Consider the following 19,208-nt stretch of genomic DNA (forward strand, 5'->3'; position numbering starts at 1 on the left):
ATGTCGGTCAAACACGAGGTCAACCTGGCTGGAGTCAAGCTCAACAAAGGCGTGTGGCTGGTCAAGGTTTGTGCGTGTTTTTACTTGAATGTCAAAAAATTGATGAGAAGCTTTCATTGGACTGTTGGCATGATCACCTGTTCACAGTTTACCTTAACAAATTGAAAAAAAAAGAAGAAAACCTATCAAGCAGAGGCTAATGTGTGTTACTCCCATGATAAATGAGTTTTTCCTTTGATTCTCTCTCCAGGTCCCCAAGTATTTATCCCAGCAGTGGAAGAAAGCCTCAGATAAGGGAGAAGTTGGAAAGCTCACCATTGGAAAGTATGTGTTGATCATCTATTTAATCAAACGCATTTATGTTATGAAAATATATTTACACTAAATAAATAAACGTTAGAGTATACCTCCACCTATGCATATTTATAGATATATTATATGCATAATTTATCTAATTATTAAACATGCCTGAAAAGGGACAGGAAGAAGTAAATGTCAACAAAAACAGTAAAACAAAGCATCCAGAATGATCTTTTTTGATTTTGACATGGATGTGGCTCCATGAGAAATGATAAAATGATGATTATTCAGTGTATTTGTAAATTATCAGAAACTGTTTTGGATATTTGTTTGAGTAAGTTTGAAGTTAACCCTTTATCAGGCAACTGATTGTGATTAATTGTGTTTTCTTTTGAGCCAAATTAGATTAAAAGACATACTAGAATATTGAAAACTCCTGTAATAATTATTGAGATAAAAATGATTTTTTTATATGATCACCATAGTGTTTGGCAAACAATCCAGTTATTGTGCCTGATTGGTGTATTTATCTTAAATATATTTATAAAAAAAATGTGATTTGACATATACATTCTACAAAGAAAGCTATTGAAGTGTCAGGATCTATTCCTGAACAGATTTAATTTCAGTCAGCTTCAAGACACCGAAAAGAATCTTTTTGAAAATGAGAGAAAAATAGAACACAAAGCTTTAGGTGAGCTCCTGACATGACAAATCTGAATCATGTGTGACAGTTTAACACCCACAAGATATTTGATAATATAATGATATTTAACTCAACACTGACTCTGCAGGTGAGACAGAACAGAAATATCCTCCAGCAACACCTGATGGCCAAAGTATTGACATGTTTAAAGCTACAGTGCGTAACTTTAAATGTCTATGAATGTCCGTTTTAGCCAAGCCACTACTAGTGGAGATGACAAAATGCAGGTTAAGCTGATCGGCTCCTCTAACATCTCACGGGATTTTTCATCATATATAATTCTTGCTTTGCTTGTCGACCGGCTACATTCCCGCGCTGGAGCGCAGGAAATTACGCATTTTACGTCACAACAAGAAGGGAGGGGGAGGACGCGCGGAGGGTCTCATAGCAACAGGCAGAGCTCAGGCAGACCGAGGAAGCGACATGGCGGAGAATCCAAAGAAACGGCCGAGAAAGAGTCCTGAAGTGGATCCTACCACCAAAAAAAAAAAAAAAAGCCTGGACGGTCGGCAGAAGGATTGCTGGTGAAGAAGGAAAGTGACCGACGGTTTGTGGGGAGGAGGGGACACCTGGGCGTACGTCATGTGGAAGCGCCGGCTTTATTGTTGTAAGAACGCAGAATTCCGCTAGAGGGCGACCGAAGTTACGCACTATAGCTTTAAGTGTTTGAATCATAAATGATTAAAATATTCAACATTGGTGGTTTTGCTGTTGCTGTTCTCTGCTCTGGTTGACATTTTCAAAAGCAGAAAAAGACGTTTTGGCTTTACGCAGTGAGAAGATTGTCTTCATCTTCTGGAAGATTCATTAGTTGTGAATTTAATCAATGGTTTAACATAATTTCCGTTTTGTCGCTCTCCTGACAGGAAGCAAGGCAAAACGGAGGTGAGATGCCTTCATCTTATCACCTAACACAACTATACAGCACGTCTTGGTGGGAAATGACTTCATCTGATAGAATCAAACTTTAAGCCCTCTTTTTATGTCATGAACTTTAAATCGTTTATTCCAGTGTTGGTCAGATTAGCTGATTTCTCGCATTACAACATGTGATTAAAGGTAAAAGTTTATAACAACCAACGTTTTCCAATCACGGAAATTTTAAATTGTCAAAAAGCAATTGTAGGCCTTTTTGTTCAATTTTCATGAATAATGTTGTAAAAATGACATCCTGAACAGTGGGGACCGTTATTTTCCAGTCATGTGTTATATCTCTTTTGCTTCTTTTTTTAAACTACAAAGACAGGGATACTGTTTAAAAGTACTATCTATTTTATGAAAGAATTAACAATTCAGTGTAATTATATATATTGAGGATAAAATAAATTTAGAAACTATGTAGCTCGTGAGTGTAACAGCTGTGGCAGTTTTCTAACTTTTAAACAGCCGTTATCATTCAAGCTTTTCAGTGTAAAAGAATTGAGTAAAAATGGCAAATTTAGAAAAACATGCTATTAAATGTGTTAGGATATAGTAAATGTAACTTTCAGTCTATATTTGAAGTGGATATTACTTGTTTTGCCAGGTTTACTAGTAAATTGGATTTGACCACTGTGAGAGGAAAAGACTTTATCTTGTGTTGAAGAGAAAACCTTTACTCTCTTTTGCAGTCAAGCATCTTTTGACATTTAGAACATTTCAAAATACGAATTTGGTTCATTGTGAAAATGTTAAAGTAGTCTCTCTCTGGCCAACACTTCCATTCTCTTTAAACTTTCCCTTTTCTTGTTCCTGTTGGCGGCTCGTCACTGCACCGACCTGCTCTCCTCACCGAAATCAATGAAGCTTCGTTTTATCTTGGCCTGCATCTGATTAATCAAAGAGCGAGTTAGTGGAGTGGCTGGTCTGCAGCGTGGTGACTCAGCTGTGTTTCACAGGTGTGTTTCAGCCTGAGCGAGGAGCTGACGGCCCTGGGTGCTGTGGAGGAGAGCGATGCATCGCTGCGGGCCCCGGTGGATCACGCCCTCACTATGCACGCAGTGGGTGGGCAGACACTGGCCGTCTTCAGCCAGAGTAACGCAGGTCAGCTTCCAGCTCCGTCTTTGTTTCTGTTTTTCTGCGCTGGATAATGTCACATGAGGCACATGTTTGGTAGGTTGGCTGGAGGCTTTGAACCGAAATGGATCTGACGGCGTGCGTGATTCAGCGTGGCTGCTCGGTGTTGTTGCGGAACAAAAAGTCCAAATCCCAGACAGATAGTCCTGTGAGGCTGTAAAGAAGAACCACGCAACGAAAAGAACACAAATGATAAGTAGGCAGGACACAAAATCCTTGAATAAAGAAAAAAATCAGTTAAAAATCAACTTTCCAAGCCTTCACAGTCACTTAAATATTTGAGGTAAAGTGCAAACCACTAAAAACACGTTCATAACAACATTTTGATGCCTGTAAATTTATTGTCTTGATTAAGATAACTTATGAGAAATCACAAAGTTACTTTTTTTTGACAGCTGATGTATTTAAAAACTCAAACTCTCTGTGACTTAATTCAGGGTGGGACATTACTGATTCGAGTGCACTTAGTTTTTCAGGTTTCTTATATTTACTGATTGCTTGCACTGTAAAATTCATGAGAATGCTCACGGTGGCTTCTGATTTGTGGACGACTGGTGCCAGGCGCGATGTGTCATGCTGCTCTGTGAGCCAGAGGGATTTGCAGGGATTTGCATCAGACCCAGGGCTTAAAAATAGCGGTGACTGTATCGTTGGGTTTCTGCAAATGACAACAGATTAAAGGTGATCCTTTTAATGGGATATCCACTGTTTTATCACTGTAATCACTGTTGATACAATGAAGCAAATAAAAATGAATTAGATTGATCTGTCACATTGACATGAAATGAAACTGATAGAAACGTTTGAAAAGGTTGGAGATGGAAACGTTACGTCACATTAGTACAAAATGGAAGACGGTACTGTTTCCCCAATTCAGCAGAAACTTTAATTTAGTCAGATGGCAAATAAATAGTAGGAGGCGGGTTGCTCAAATCAGCAAAATGTCAAGAGCAATTCAACTGCTCCCCGGGTGCCGCTGCTCAGTAACAATGAAACGACTGCCTCTCGCTCTGTTTCTCCAACGCTGGTCATGCTGTATGTAATTGGAAGGTTCTGGCTTAAAAAAAAAAAGAAAAATCACAAAAAAGGCCTTTTTTTCAGTGCTCCCCTGACATGAACCAATTCCTTTATTCACACATTTTTCCCAGAAACTAAAACTATACCCAGAGTGAAAATGTGAAAATCTGTGATTTCTGTGCAGATTGGAAAGAAATAAAGCTGCCTGGAGGAATTGGGCTTTTTATTCATGATCAGCCACAGTAGTACTGGAAGTTATTGTGGAGTAGTTGAATGAGTATATATGATTCTGTAGAAATGATCTGTGATGAGAGGATGGGTTCTTCGACGTTCCTTGAAGTTTATCGTTACTGTAGTTTTGTAGGGTTTCAGAAACACTTTCAGTGAGCAGAAATGTTCTTCACCTTGGCTTTCTTTCGACTGCAGCCTCAGAGGAAAGAAACATCATTACCAAGATCAAAAGAAAACGCGTCGCAAAGTAACAAGCACGCTGATTTAAACGACGGAAAACACCCGGCAGAAACAGGATGCGTTTGAATAATTGTCTCATTAAGCACCTGAGCCCACAGGAAAACATCGCTCAGCTCTCTCACAGAGGGACATTTGAATACAAGTGAAATGTAGTTCTGTACAACATTATCATTGTGCCTTTAGAGGTGCAGTGCACAGCAAAGCACTTGTCTTCTGTGCTTTTTCCAGTTCACATGCAAAAAAACCGACACTTTCCAGGTCTTACACAACCTTATTGGTCTAAAAGAATAATAAAAGATTTCAAGCGTTTTGATTCAGTGAGTATTACGCAACCCTTTTTAATTTCTTATTGGAACCTTGCATGAGTATGTAGGAAGGAAAATTAAAGTAAAGTGAAGAGATGACGATACGTAAGCTCCACTGATGCAGTGGTTCTCAACCTTTTTCCAGTGAGGTTCCCCTGTGAACAGTGTCTGCATTCAAGTACCCTCTGTCCAGGGCAAAGCATTTTTGGTTGGGAAAAAAAAGAGATAAAGAAATAAAATACAGCACTACATCATCACTTGGATTCATTAGATTTTATAACTGTGCAAAATTTTGTTCATTTGTAGTGGTGTTTTTTGAACTATTTGAAAAAAAGATAACTGAAAACGAATAAGTGATTCAAATACAAATTTAAGATTTCTTCACATATGAATAATCATCGACTTAAAGTGTCCTCTGTGACTATGATGGAAAACCATCTGGATTCATGAACATGCGGAACGTGCCGGATCCGGTCAAATGGAGGAGAATTTCCAGGTTTTTTTGTGATGAACTGGAAGAGCTTACTTGATATGAAATGCAGTTTATCAACTTACAATCATATGTTATTGGAACATTATTTAATAAATGTCTTTTATGAAGGCTTTTTGAATTGTTGCTATTTAGAATTTTTTTTTTATTTTTTATCTCATATGCCCCCTGGAATACCTTCAAGTACCCCTGTTTGAGAACCACTGCACCCTTGAATCTTTATCGGAGCACAAATGTCAGGATTTGGTAAGAGATTAAAATTGATTTGCAACATCTATAATTAAACTTACAGTATAAAAGTCTGACGTCTGCTTAATCTAATTACTCGAGTGGTGTGATCAGAGGTCTTTGTCAAATCGATGAAAATAGCTGCGCAGTGCTGCTTGAAGTCCAAAGTGGAAGTGTGTTTGTGAATTGCATTGATAAACAGGTCGGAAAATCAAATTGAGCACAATTCAGGATATAGTGAGCATTCAGGAAGCTGCTTATCCACCATCAAATTAGAGATTCAGAACAGTTTTGAAACAGGTCGATAACAATTAGGATCAGGCTGATTTCTTATCCGACAGAGTCGGCAGACTGCAGCTTGCTTTCCGTGCCGTGTGGAGTGAGAAATGAAAAAGGTTTGGTATTAGAGGAGCAGTGATGGAGGCTGCGGTCCGGCTCATCTGACTCAGCAGGTCCTCTGGGTCAGGTTTTACCCAGAACCTGAACTTCTGGTACAGTATTTGAGCATTCACATGGAACTGGACTGTTTAAGGAGGTGATTGCGACTGTTATCAGACACTGAGTGAAGGAGGAAACTAAATAGATCCTTTGGCGCTTTCCAGGTGGCATCCTTCACTCTTTTTTCAGTCAGGTAGTCTGTGGGGTATCTTTATTGCATTTGTCGTAATAGCTACTGTTGTTGAAGGTTGTAATATTTCTTCTGGCTTCAGCAGAAGCTGTTGAATCCTCTGCCATCATTTAAAGTAAGACATACACCTGGATGGTACTGAGATGTTGAACCCAGAAATACCAGCCTTGTATAAAAACATTTTAAATAAAGCTTTCTCTTTTTTAAAGTTCTGTTTTATCACCGCCCTCATGGACTCTTGATACCTCCGCACTTTATATGTGCATTACTACCTCCTACATGTGATAATGGCTTTTTCAGCTCTTGTTTTCCACCCCAATCTGGAATATTCTGTTATCACCGCCCATAGCTGAATCTTCACTGTGAAGTTTCAGCAGAAAATAAGCATGAGAAAAGGCGAAAAAGCCTTCGGACGGAAGTCGAAGCATGAAAGCAGTGGGTAGCAGCAGATCACGAGGGCTCTAATCTTGTATTTGAATTTGGATTTTCGGTGTTCGGGAGGCGTGAAGACCTCTTCCTTTCTTTTTTCTTCAAAGGTGTTAGTGCCTCAGATGGCTGGCTTGACTTTGAAGGCGCTCTAGAAACAAGAAACGGAGCGTTGTCCTCCTGAGATGCGGTGGTGTGTAGTCTCTATTTACCTGACCGCCGCTCAGCTCCGCCCCCACTCGCCCACAGGACGGTGGACTGCATGACACCGGTCTCCCACTCACTTTCCCACAGTCTCGCTCTCTCAAACACACACATCGGCTTTATAACTTACCTCTACCTGCACACACACACTTGCGCCGGTTTGATCTGCACTTGCACTCTCACTCACTCACTCAGATTTTTTTTCTTTTTTTTTTTTCCACCACACCCACTCACAGTTTGCTAATTTCTGACACCTCGGACAAAGCAAGTTTACATTTTTTGAATATTTGCTTGTATGTGAGAAATGTATCTGATTATATATTCATATGTAGGCATCAGGATATTTTACTTGATTATTATCGCTCTCCTCCTTCTTTATAATCAAATCTCACATGTAGTGTTAAAACTACCATAAAATTAGCAAACGTGGTGATTAAATCACCCTGCAAATGCATTTCCGGTTTATTGGACTTCTCAGGTAGTGTCACTTTTTCATTTTTAATGATATTGTAGTGGCACTAATGAGGTTTTTTTTTTTTTTTAGAGAGGTAAATGAACAGACTCTCAAGGTTTTCTGTATATAAGGGGTGTAATGAAATGATACGATACAAGGCTTACAATATGAAATAAATTTGAAGAAAATCAAACTGATTAAGATAATGAATTTGATGAAAAGCAAAAATTGGACAGTGTACAAATAAAGATTGTAATCTGATGTGAAATGTACCAATCTCATTTTTGTTTTTTGTTTTTTTATTTCTTAAACATAAATGATAATGTCATAAAAGCTTAGTGCTTTGATACCTTTGTTTGAAATTAAGGCCAAAAAAATTGGTCTTTTTGTTGTTCAGTCTCTTAACTATATGCACAAACCAGCAAGCATTTTGCCATCCTTTTCCATTCTCCTCTTTAAAATATAAAATTCAAATATGATGAAGTAACTTATGGCTAATACAAAAATAAAAACATCAAATTTTGCTAAGAAATGCAAAAATTAAATATTATTTAGTATGTTCCCGGAACAAACATACAAAGGTTATTGCTGCCAAAAAATTTAATACTTTGCCATTTTTTTTCCTATTTAGACTATAATACAAACACAAAGTCTCAAAAGGTGCTTTGTCGTAAACAATGTGGACAACTTGTTTGAAATGAAAAGGAAAACCAAATCCTCCTCCGGACTGCAGTCTACTGTGAGAGATCTGGACAATTAGACACATTTCATAGTTATTTCAGTTGTATAAAAGAAAAACAACATGGTTAAAATAAGTTTTACATTGCATAAGGTTCACAGACACCCTGCATTTATTTTTGGTGTCACGTTTTTTTCATCTCTTTAACTATTTCGGTAAACTTTGTGAATTACCAATTATCTTTGAATAACTGCATACAAGATGTTGGACCTGTGGAGTTTGCATGTTTGCCCGTTGTATTTAAATGGGTCAGGAGCGGCTCTTGCTTGCGCGTCTGTCAGAAAACCCGTAAATCAGACAGCCACGGTGTGTCTAATCTTTTTAATCCCAACATTTCAGACACTCTATAATGCATTCCTCCACCTCTCAATGAGCCACAATAGCGAGAGGTTGCTATTGGTGACCGGCTGTGATTGATACGTGCACGGACGCCGTGTGACGTGGCTTTTGTACTGTAAGGCTGCTAGCTAAATGTTCCTTCATTATTTCCCCGTCTCGTTGTTCTTTGTTCCGGCAAAGGACCAGGTATTGATTAAGAGGTTGCTAAGCAACAAGCCTAGCTGCCACAGAGACGTGCAGAGGAGAACAGAAAGCCAGATGTAATGTGTGCTGCTCTGTTACAGTCTGACTCCACATTCCTCCGTGGACCTTTTCTCTGAACCCTCAATTGCGCTGAGATCTTAAACAGAACTCAGGAAAGAATGTTTCTGCTTGTAGTGTTTTGTAAAGTTGTGCAGGTTGTAGGTCGACTCTCAGAAACAATGAGATTTGCATACTTGTTGAATTTTTTTTTTTTTTTTTTTTAGTTGTTATATTTATTTCTGCCAAGTTTTCCCAGCAAAGTTCTTAACTGAAAAACAAATTTGATTACTTTAAAATGATTAAAATATTAGGATTGAAAAAAAAAAGGTTTTGGTTCAAGCATGAAACATCCTGTTTTTGAGAGAAGACAGTTTATTTGGACTCTTTTTGTAACATACTTTAATGAAATTTCCTGTTAACATTAAGTTTTTTGGTATTTGATATTCATCTGTTCACCTACAGCACTGACAGCATATGTCTTCATATTTGATATATTTCACTAAATAACCCTGTTGCATGCATATTAAACACTCCCAGAAGTTAAAGCCAATATCTAAAGCCAGACGAGACACCCTACAAGCATCACAGTAGTATGAAAAGAACAGGAATTCAAACAATAATGTCTTCTCTGTGTAGATTTAGTCAGTATATTGTAGCATAGGATGCACAGTCTCTTGATAATTATTTGATGTAGATCAATCAATAGTAAATCTAGTAAGCTCATAGATGCAAGATATGAAAATGATAAAGGAATCTATTTTTAATTCAACAGTTTTCTAAAATGTTAGAGTTTTAATTTTTTTCAGTATTTGGTTATTTGTAGATTAATCTCAACTAAATTTTGTAGACTGAATGTTCTTTCAAATTCTGAGTGATCTTTGAATAGATTTATCAAATACTACCTGGCATAATTGTATCTCTTTCGAATTAAACTACTTAATAATGTTTGTACACACAGTGATGTTAGCGATCTTGAAGGTTATATCCTGTACTGCGTGATCCACATTTTCCAGTGAGTTGGACTGGATGGTGTCAGTTGCTCACTTCAGTACTAGACAGCAACGCTTTCTTGTTTGTCAATTACAGTGAAACAACCATCAACAACAGCAACCATCCCGAACTTGGAGCCCAACTTGATCAACTTTGTTGAGAAGCACAAAGAAATAATTGTTCTCCCTCAGTCTGCTAGCTGCTGCCCAGTTCATTGCTTGGAGGTGGTACTTGAAACATGAAGTAATTTGGAGTGATTTAAATTCCACTTACTCAACTGCTGTTGACTTGTGAACCAAAACATCAGGATATTTGCTACTATTAAATGCTCCGTTTATACCATATTTGCATTGAAACCATTATGACTTTATGAAATAGGTCAGACTGTGTGAGTCATCTGCATTTAACAGTTTTCACATTACTGGCCGAACCCTCTGCTTCACATGTTGCTGGTTCAGTATGAAAGCAACTCCAGGAGCCAGTAATAGTCTTGCTTTTACATACTTGTAGCAGTGGCAATATGTGTCTGTGTGGGAGCCTCGGGAAGATCAAAAAGTCTATGAAAGACTGCACTAGTTCACATTTCAAGCGTTAAAACATGGAATATTTCCCCTCTGTTATTATTGGCAGAATTTTGAAATGGTGTAGCGAAATGTGTCATCAGCCTAATAGAAGTTACTTTTTGACTTTGCTGTCTATATAGCCCCTTGTAGTTTATCAATTAATCTGTAACGAGACTGATTTTGTACAGTAATTAAGCTCTGTAGCGCACAGTTCAAAAAATGACTCCACTTAAGTCTCAACAAATTAAAGGATGGAAGGGACTTGAACACTCTACATACAGTCTTGGAGAACGTAATGGACATTTCATGGCCATACAAATATGCAGGGGTGAAAGTAAGATGAGATTCTTGCAGGAACTGTGCAACTCAAAAAAATGTTTTAGTTTGTGCGCAAAGCCTGCGATCATCGTACAAGACAGATATTGATAAATCCTGCTCTTTTTTGACATCCTTGAAAGCATAATGCTTTTTTAATTGTTTGAATGTTGTTTAGAATGTTTAAACGTAATACATGTTGTGACGGCGGCAGTGACCTCTTCACGATGGAAGCAATCGATAAGGACTGCTGCTCTTTAGCTCATTCAAAGCTTTTATTGTTGTAACAACTAATATACACTGGGAGCATGTCACTCACACCAAGTAATGCTGGCACAGAGGCCACATCACTCTCACACCGACCCTTCTCACTGTCGGTCCAACATAAAGTAAATGAAACTTAACAAAAAAAAAACACCGGAAAAACGGCATCAACACATAGAAAAACAATAACTTAACACACCTATAACAAAACGAAGTACATTTTAACACATTTTAACACAAAATACATCTTGAAACGGCCCGATCAATCCCCTCCCATGATGCCTTGCGGCACCAAACAGTATGGCGGCCCCCAGTGGCGCCTGCCGCCGCAACAATATATATAATATATATATATATGTTGTTTTTAGTTAAATGATTTTTTAAATTTTTCTTTGCATTTTTGACCTGTCCTGGTTGTCTCTTGAGACGGGGACGGGGGGAGTGTCCTTACATCACCTAGGCAACCAGCCATCCAATGAAAAGAACGCATTGAGTTTACCTCACTTCCACGTGTGCTTGTTTGCTGAAGGAGTGATGCTGCTCGCATGACAGGGACGGAGAATATTTTACGACGCGTGAACCCTCACAATTTATTACTTGTGGATTTATGTTTTGTTTATTTTGCAAAAACGACTACCCTGTTGTCTGCAAAAAACACACAACAGTGGACATTGGATTAACGTTACGCTACAGCGAGTGAGTGCCGCTACAAGCTGCAACCTGTCACGGTAAGCGAGTACTCCAGTGCTCCTCAGGCGCATTAACCTTGTTCAACACGTCACAGAAGATGTAGTCTGGAGATGAGTTTTATGTATTAATCAATTTTACACTTATTTCGGTAAAATTTGCTTGAAAAAAGAAAGGGCTCGCTTTATATGCATGAGGGAAAGTTGCTTTTCAGAGGCGTTCCGGGGCGTTCCTGTAGAAGAGGCCAGTAGGAGGTGTGTGTCTGTGATGGGGAGGAAGGTGGACTCTGTTGGAGCAGTCTTGGAGAGGAGGATGGGGGCTCTAATGCAGAGTATCTTGAGGAACTCCAAACATCCACTGCACGACACAGTTGCAGCTCAAAAAAGTGAGCGGAGTAACAGGCTCCTGTCACTGCGCTGCAGAACTGAGCGCTTCAAGAGGTCGTTCATCCCCTCAGCAATCAGGCTGTATAACAGATGTGCCTGAGCCAAACCAAGTACAATCCGAGCACTTGTATTTATTGTACTGTTGTTATTTATTTGCATGTGGATGATCTGTGTGCTGCTGGACACCGGAATTTCTCCCTTGGGAGATTAATAAAGTTTTTATCTATCTATCTATCTATCAGTATATTTCTTACCGGCACGGCGTTCCGGTGCGTTCCGGCTTACTTTCACCTATGCAAATATGTGTATGTGACAAAAAAAAAAAAAAAAAAAAACTTGACTGGACTTCAGACAGGAAGGCCAACTTACCAGACATGCTAAGGGCAAAGAGCGGCTAAAGATAACATTTCACATCTTGCAGTGCAATGTGAACAGCTCTTACCAAACTGAACTGGCCAGACTGAATTAGGTAAATAAAAAAACCCACCAAAATGACCAACCCTGACCAATGCTAAGACCCTGTTTTCCAACCTGTCCATCCAAGAGAAATGAACGGTGACTTCCATGAGTAAAGCCAGGAACATCACAATGCAGGGTAGTTCTAAACACAACAGCAGACCAGGATAAGATCTCGTACAAATGATGTCCTTTTAATGTCACTTCCATCTCTGTCTGCATTCCCACTAAGAAGGCTGTCAGACATCACCCCTGTTGATGGAACAAACCTCAGCTCAGATGTGATCTGACTGTTTGAAATCCCCCTAAACACCACCTATGGTTAATTTTACATGCAGAAGCACAGCTGTACCGTGGGCGTTCCAGTGTCTTCCATTGTGGCCAACCTGAACAGAGCTCCAAATGCCTGCAGAAACGCAATTCCATGTCACCGGTAGAGTTATGTGTATGATAGTGCACAGGCAACCCACAGATAAAGACCAATATCAGCTCTTTGACTCTCACCACCCACTGAAACATAAACTGGGTGCTGGGAGCGGATGTTATCCCGCCGGTGCTTGGGCTGGGGGAAAAATAAAAAAAAAAAGCACACAAACATCTCAGGGAATCACTTAAAACTTGTGGTTTATCCCAGCTGGACTTTGAAGAAAAGTACAGCTCACTCCAGGAAGAGTAACAACACAGTGGGTGAGGAGGGAAGAGAAAAACAAACATAACATTTTAATTCCCTCTGGATCTGAACTATCTGAGGAACCGAGATGGGATTTCAACAAACATCACATCATTTGGTCTTTCAGACTCAGAAACGCCATCAGACAGAAACTGCTACATCAAATGGACCACAAACACACTCAGGAAAAATAAAGTGCATGCCATACAATGCATTGTAAAGTGAATAATTATGAATAATTATAATGGCACAAGTAAACAAAGAAATGACCCAATACAGACGGTCTAATGGCAATGTCAACAGTTTGGACAGGTAAGACGGTTGTTTGAGAGACGAGTAGAAGCAGCAGTTTATGAAGGAATTCCTGTGAAATGTGAAAAAAACAAAACCTTTTCCATATCAGTTTACAGCCTTGTTTTCCTTCTTTGTGAAAGAAATTCAATAATCCATCTTAAAAGGTTCATTGTCAATGATAAGGGGCCTCTTTTGAAAGCCATGTGGCTTCAAATTAGCACAATGAAAGTTGTTAACACAACAGTCATATCCTGGACCCTATGGTTCGTTCATATAGAAACGCGTCAAACTCTTCTTCGAACATGAGATGAGAAGTTGACGTCGATCTTATCTGGTTGGAATATCTCGATACGTGCTTCTGACAGTCTTAGATGTAGTTTGCCGTGTGAGCTAAGAACCTCCTGTCATGTTGGATAATGGTGAACACAGCAGTCCCGAGCAGAAAGTCAGAACGCCAAAACAGCCCAGAATCAGCTGGAGGTGTTGTTGGTTCAACCCCACGGAGTCATTTACAAATATAAGGCAGTTTTTCAACTTTGTCAAAGAAAGCTGTCTTACTACGCCAACAACAAACCTGCACGCTCACCTGTGAATATCAGAAATGAGCTCAGCTTGACTTTAGGTTTTACCTCGCTACGCTTTGATTTCACCGCCGTCGGAGTTGCCTCATGTTGTCTCATTTCTACATTTTCTACTGGAGGAGGCTTTTCGTCCTACTGTGTTTTCCATTTTCCCTATACTAGAGCAGTATGAGACATTGATTCACTAAGTGTCACTTTTTTTATTTTAGGTTTATTTTGTTGAGATTAAGGTAAAAGTGGCAAACAAAGAAACCAAGGCTGCATATTATATCTATAAAAGGGCTATAAAAATAATAAAGTAATGAAACGAACGAGGCTTTGATGTTCAGCAGAATGGAGTCTTTTATGGGCGTTCAGGACTTTCAAACGTTTCTGAATGATCATTTTAAATTTAATTGAACTCGAGGCTTTTTACAGAAAAAACAATGAAGAGTGATCGCCTGTGGAGTTGTGGGTCTACCTAAACCAACACATCGGGGTTCAGTTGGGGTGATCCTGGACTCTAAGTCATTCTGTAAGTTGCAGGACTCCTCGACTTTCTTTGCACAACCAGGTGTGTTTTGTCCTTATTGCCCCGTTAAAAAACAAATAATCTCATTAAGCCACAACCAGATGGGATTGAGTGTCTCTGCAAGATGTTGTGCTCGGCATGCTGCTCAAAGTCTGAGTAAATCTCCCCAGTGACCGCCCCCCCCCCCATCATCACACCTCCTCCTTCAGGCGGCTTCCCGGGCTCCACACATTCAGATACCATCCATTCACCTTCTCTGTCTAACAGAGAAACAAATAAATCTGACTCATCGTACCACTAATTAGTGATTCACCCGGTCTCCTCTGAACTCGCAGCCTAATTCAGCGTCAATCCTGAATTGTGATCCTTAACCTTCTCGTACAAAAGTAACAGCTATTCCTTCGATTCTGTGCATTCAGATTCAGCGGACCTAATCACACAGGTAGGAAACCATTTGGAAGGTAAATGAGCATGTGCCCCTTGTCCAGGTTTAGTTAGCAGCTTTGTGGTTCGACTGAATTCCCCGCTGTGCTCAGTGTTTCCTTCAGTGCTGCTCTCACACACGTTCCAGTTGATTTTCAGGTCTCAGTTCTCATTATAGGTGTGACTTACTTGTTTTGGCTGAAATGTTCTCAGAAAAATAATCAAACACCGAAGCAGCAAGACTTGTTGTCCTTCACAAAGGGCCAATTTTTTTTCAAATATATAATAATAATTGCACCTTGACCCAGCTAATCGTGCTAACCGTGGCGAGTGCATAGACAGACGCTGGGGTCGTCCTGGGAGAATATCAACTGGGACTCTTGCCACTCTGGAGGCCGCCATTGCTGTTGTTGTCCATCTGCTTGCGCTTGTGCAGAAGAAGTGTTTACTACAGCCGTGGAGCGCATGCGTAGTAGCAGCATTTCTGCCGTCTACACGGAGATGGAACCCAAGCATTTCCGCAAAGTTGCATTTCTGAAAAGTTCCACCATGGTAGCCCTTCTCAAAGCATAATGAAAGTTTTACATTTTCACTTCAATAAATTTGTAACGTGTGTAAACAGACATTGTTTATCTTCAGCATCTGTTATTTTTAGATGAAGAGGATTGAGTGATTGTTCTTAATCCATATAGTAAGGCTGAGACTTGGAATGTTTTATATGGATCTATGTTTGTACGTCTCCAGTTTGAATGGGTTGTGAGCTGGCGGGGGTGTCGTTTAATTTACATATCAATATTTTTTCAGGAGTAAATGAAAATCTTCTTTAAGCTAATTATGCCAAATCATTTATACCGTTGTCTATATTAGAACTGATCCCTGATCTGTCTGTGCCTTGCACCCATAGTCGGCTGTGATTTTAAGCTAAAGAGGCGTAGAACATGGATGGATGGTACAGTCTGTATCCTACGTTGCTTTGGCTGGGTGTCGGTGTTTGACAAAAACATATCCTTGGATGTTGTTGAGAAAATCAACAGCAGCAGAGCAGCAGAGATGTTGGCAGTAACTGTGATCACATATTTGGCAAAAAAAAAATAAAAAATTGCAGCAATCTTAAATTGATGCTGTCCTGCTGTGTTGGTATTTGAACGCCCCGTTGTGCAGTAACATCACGCTGCAAACCTTTGGAACGATGCAGGCTGGTGGTTGGATCCTGGGCAGACTGTCGTAGGTGTTTATATTTGAAGGGAGCGCTGCTGGCTGAGCTTTGTAGGTTCATTCCAAAAGTGTGGTTCATGAATTGCCGAGGGTTTGAAGCGGAGCAACTCTTGACTGGATACCTCTTGAAAAAGAGTGATTTTTGTAGAGAGACGACTATAACAGCCCATGCTCAACTACATCTGACTTCATTCAAAAGCCTTCAATAGGCTCGCCGGGTGAATTGTTGGCAATCATCTAGAGTTTTCCGCCGTCTCCGTCTCTGTTCTGGAAGCTACGGTATGGTGGGGCTGTTTCCATGCCTGACGTCAAGGAGCAGCCTTTCCGTGGTTTGCTCGGAGAGTTGGGGCTGTGTTCTTCCTGCATTAATCCAATGGGAGGTTTCAGAGTTGCAGTTTTCAGAGAGCTCAGCCCTCTGGAGCATACTGACTGTCAGTTTGTTGAAGCTCGACTCTCCCCTGTTGCACTTCTCGCTGCTGTCTTTCAGTCCCAAAGCACTGGCGCGAATTGCATGGAAAAAAAACCGTAGTGTCTGAAAACACAGAGTCGAAGCTAATGTTAAAATTAATCTGTAGCCATTTTGACATAATCTGCAGTGTTTATTTTTATACTTTCAGTTGTGCTCTGTACTCCTCGATGGCTCCCCTCCTTGTTTATTCCGGTCACATTCATCCGAGCTGCACGTTGTGGATGCAACATCTCATTGTTTCTATTCAGCACATCCATTTCCAAAGCTCTCGTGCACTGTACTCCTGCACAGAGATGAAAAACATATTACTCTTATTCATTTGCCAAAAAAATTTCTGCTTATTTATCAGGGCCAAATAACTGCATTTATGTGGCGTCACCATAAGAAATGGTGAGAGTAAAAACTTCCCCTTTAAATTTGAACAAAAAGGGTCATAGTTGCAAAGTTGATCTCACATACAGAAAGAGAGAATCACAAAAAGATATTAAATGCTTGGGTAATGGTGCAAAAGTCATGTCAGTTTTTCTATTGGGCGTTCCTGCGCAGTCCGACAGCTCAAGCTATTATGCTATCGGTGTGTTCAGGTCAGGTTCTTTCATTCTCCTTGTTTCAAGGAAGATGTCTGCTTACGTTTACCTTTGAGTTTTACTTCATTAATGGTCTTTTGAACTAGCCTTTTTGTGTTGCTGTTGCACTTTAAATTGATTTTTGGTTCATTATTACATTTTAAATGAAGGAGATATTCGTATAAATTGCACTTTAAGCTGTTTTTCAATAATAATTATGTTAAAAAGAAGCTATTATGCCTTGTGCACTACTTTTATATATTTAAATTTAATGATTTAAGTTTCTAATAGACAAAGTATAGATTTTTTTTTTTTTTTTTTTGCATTTTGCATTTTGCTGATCCGAAAATGATCCGATCCGTAACTCTTGATCCGCAGAACAATCCGATCCGTGAGTTTAGTGATCCGTTGCACCACTAGTTTTTAGTGTTCAAGTTGTTTATTTATTTGGCGAAAACCCACCAAAGCAACCTAACTGCTTGGAAAACTGGATAATTTGAGAAGCGCAGAAAGTCGTGCATGTAACCGAGCCTGAAAACACTCTGTTATCACACAGGTTGTAATAATAAGTTCTGCTGAAAGTTTTGGAGAGGTGGTAATTAAGCTGCATGGTTATTTTAGTGTCTGTGGAGCTCTTGAGCTGCGTTACATCACACACCGGGGTGGACTGATTTTTTTTTTTTTAATCCACTTCATTGATGTGTAAATAGGTGATAAACTTCCTGCTAAAGTCACCTCATGCTAGAGTGCATTGTCCACTGATGACAAACATGAAAGCTGTTTTTTTCTCCCCTTTCGGAAACGCTGCTTATACTTCATTTACCCAAGAGGAACTTTGCTGTCAAGTTAAATTATGTGAATTACAGAGTAGCCATTAAAACTGTGACCACTGACATGTGAAGTAAAAAAAAATGATAATCTGTTATTGGGTATGATGTGTGAGACAGCAAGTCAACATTTAATCCTCAATCCTGAAGTTGATGTAAAATTTGGTCAAAACTGCCATGATATTAGGCAGGTGATGTCTTTGTCGAGGCTGATCTGTCATTATTAAAAACTAGAATCTGAGCGAAAAGCACCCTTTTTAAACATTGATGGATGAGAAAAGCCAAAATATCAATTTTAGCTTAAAAGCACTTCAAAACCAGAGTAAAGGCAGCACCCAGAGAGCATGGATGACTGTTTAAAGAGAACAAGCAGATGGTTTGTTGTTGTTTTCTGGGAACACTTCCATCTCTCTATGCATTAAAAAATTACTGTTTCCCCAAGATCAAAAGGAAGCAGTTTTTGTGCACCCTCCTTAAGAATGTAGACGCCACATTTTATTGTCCCTGTAGTCACATGGATATGCAGGGCTGAATAACTGCTCGCCCTGCGATTCTTTGTGGAGCTGCTTGTTTGTTATTGCCCAAGGAGAAGACTCGTGAGCGCGTAGCTTGAAAAATGTCATCTGTGCGCTCTCGGTTTTGTTCTGAAAATAAAGTTTTTTTTCCCCCCCTGCCGCTGCTGTGCTCCCACACAACACACGTGACACACGGAGCAATAATGGAGGGCGCAGATGTGATGCAGCGTCGCCAGCAGGATACAATGAGCTCCTCTGTTAATAGGTGGCTGGAAGACCATAAAGGGCTTTTTTCTGATGTTCATTGTAAGAGAATGTGAGAGAAGTAACCTCTTTTACTAAGGTTTTCTTTAGAGTTGCAGATGGAAAATGTTGGACTATTGTTGGTTTCATGACCCTCGATGTGCCGTCTGCACAATCCGTCGTGCTAATGGAAGTCTGCGGACTGCAGAGTTTCAGCTTGTTTAAGTGAATGTCAGCGGCTCTGGATGCTTTAAATGAGGCAAAACTTACCTGCAACTGCAGGAAAAGACCAGCTCTGCTCTACGATGACATTATGGGGCATCATTCTTGTAAATTCATCCACGTGTGTTTCCACAGACTGTTCAGTTTCTATTTCAGACGTTTTTGAGGATTGAAGAGTCACACAGCTTGTTTGGTGTATTATTGTCTTTTATTCACTGCTGCATTTCAAATGAGGTCTCGAATTTATTCTAGCAGCCCATTTCTGGGTTTCACGTCCTCAACTAACCTGTATCAGTGTGTATCAGTGAGTTTTTAGAAGCAGATTAAAATTGACTGTTGCCTTTTGTGGGGGTCCTGCACTCTGGCTGCGTGTCACATTATCGCCGGACCCGTTCGTGACCTTGTT

At 39.8% G+C, this 19,208-nt stretch overlaps 1 protein-coding gene across 1 annotated transcript in view; it reads left to right on the forward strand.

Moving 5' to 3' along the window:
• Positions 1-19,208, forward strand: part of LOC115402681 (general transcription factor IIF subunit 2-like) — a 47,445-nt gene continuing 28,237 nt past the window's right edge. Inside the window, exons 1-4 of the mRNA XM_030111205.1 lie at positions 1-66; positions 251-324; positions 1,873-1,891; positions 2,884-3,028. Coding sequence (XP_029967065.1) covers positions 1-66; positions 251-324; positions 1,873-1,891; positions 2,884-3,028 — 304 coding nt within the window. The remainder of the gene's footprint in view (positions 67-250; positions 325-1,872; positions 1,892-2,883; positions 3,029-19,208) is intronic.

Source organism: Salarias fasciatus, chromosome 16, assembly GCF_902148845.1.
Source record: "Salarias fasciatus chromosome 16, fSalaFa1.1, whole genome shotgun sequence".
NCBI classification, from domain to species: domain Eukaryota; kingdom Metazoa; phylum Chordata; class Actinopteri; order Blenniiformes; family Blenniidae; genus Salarias; species Salarias fasciatus.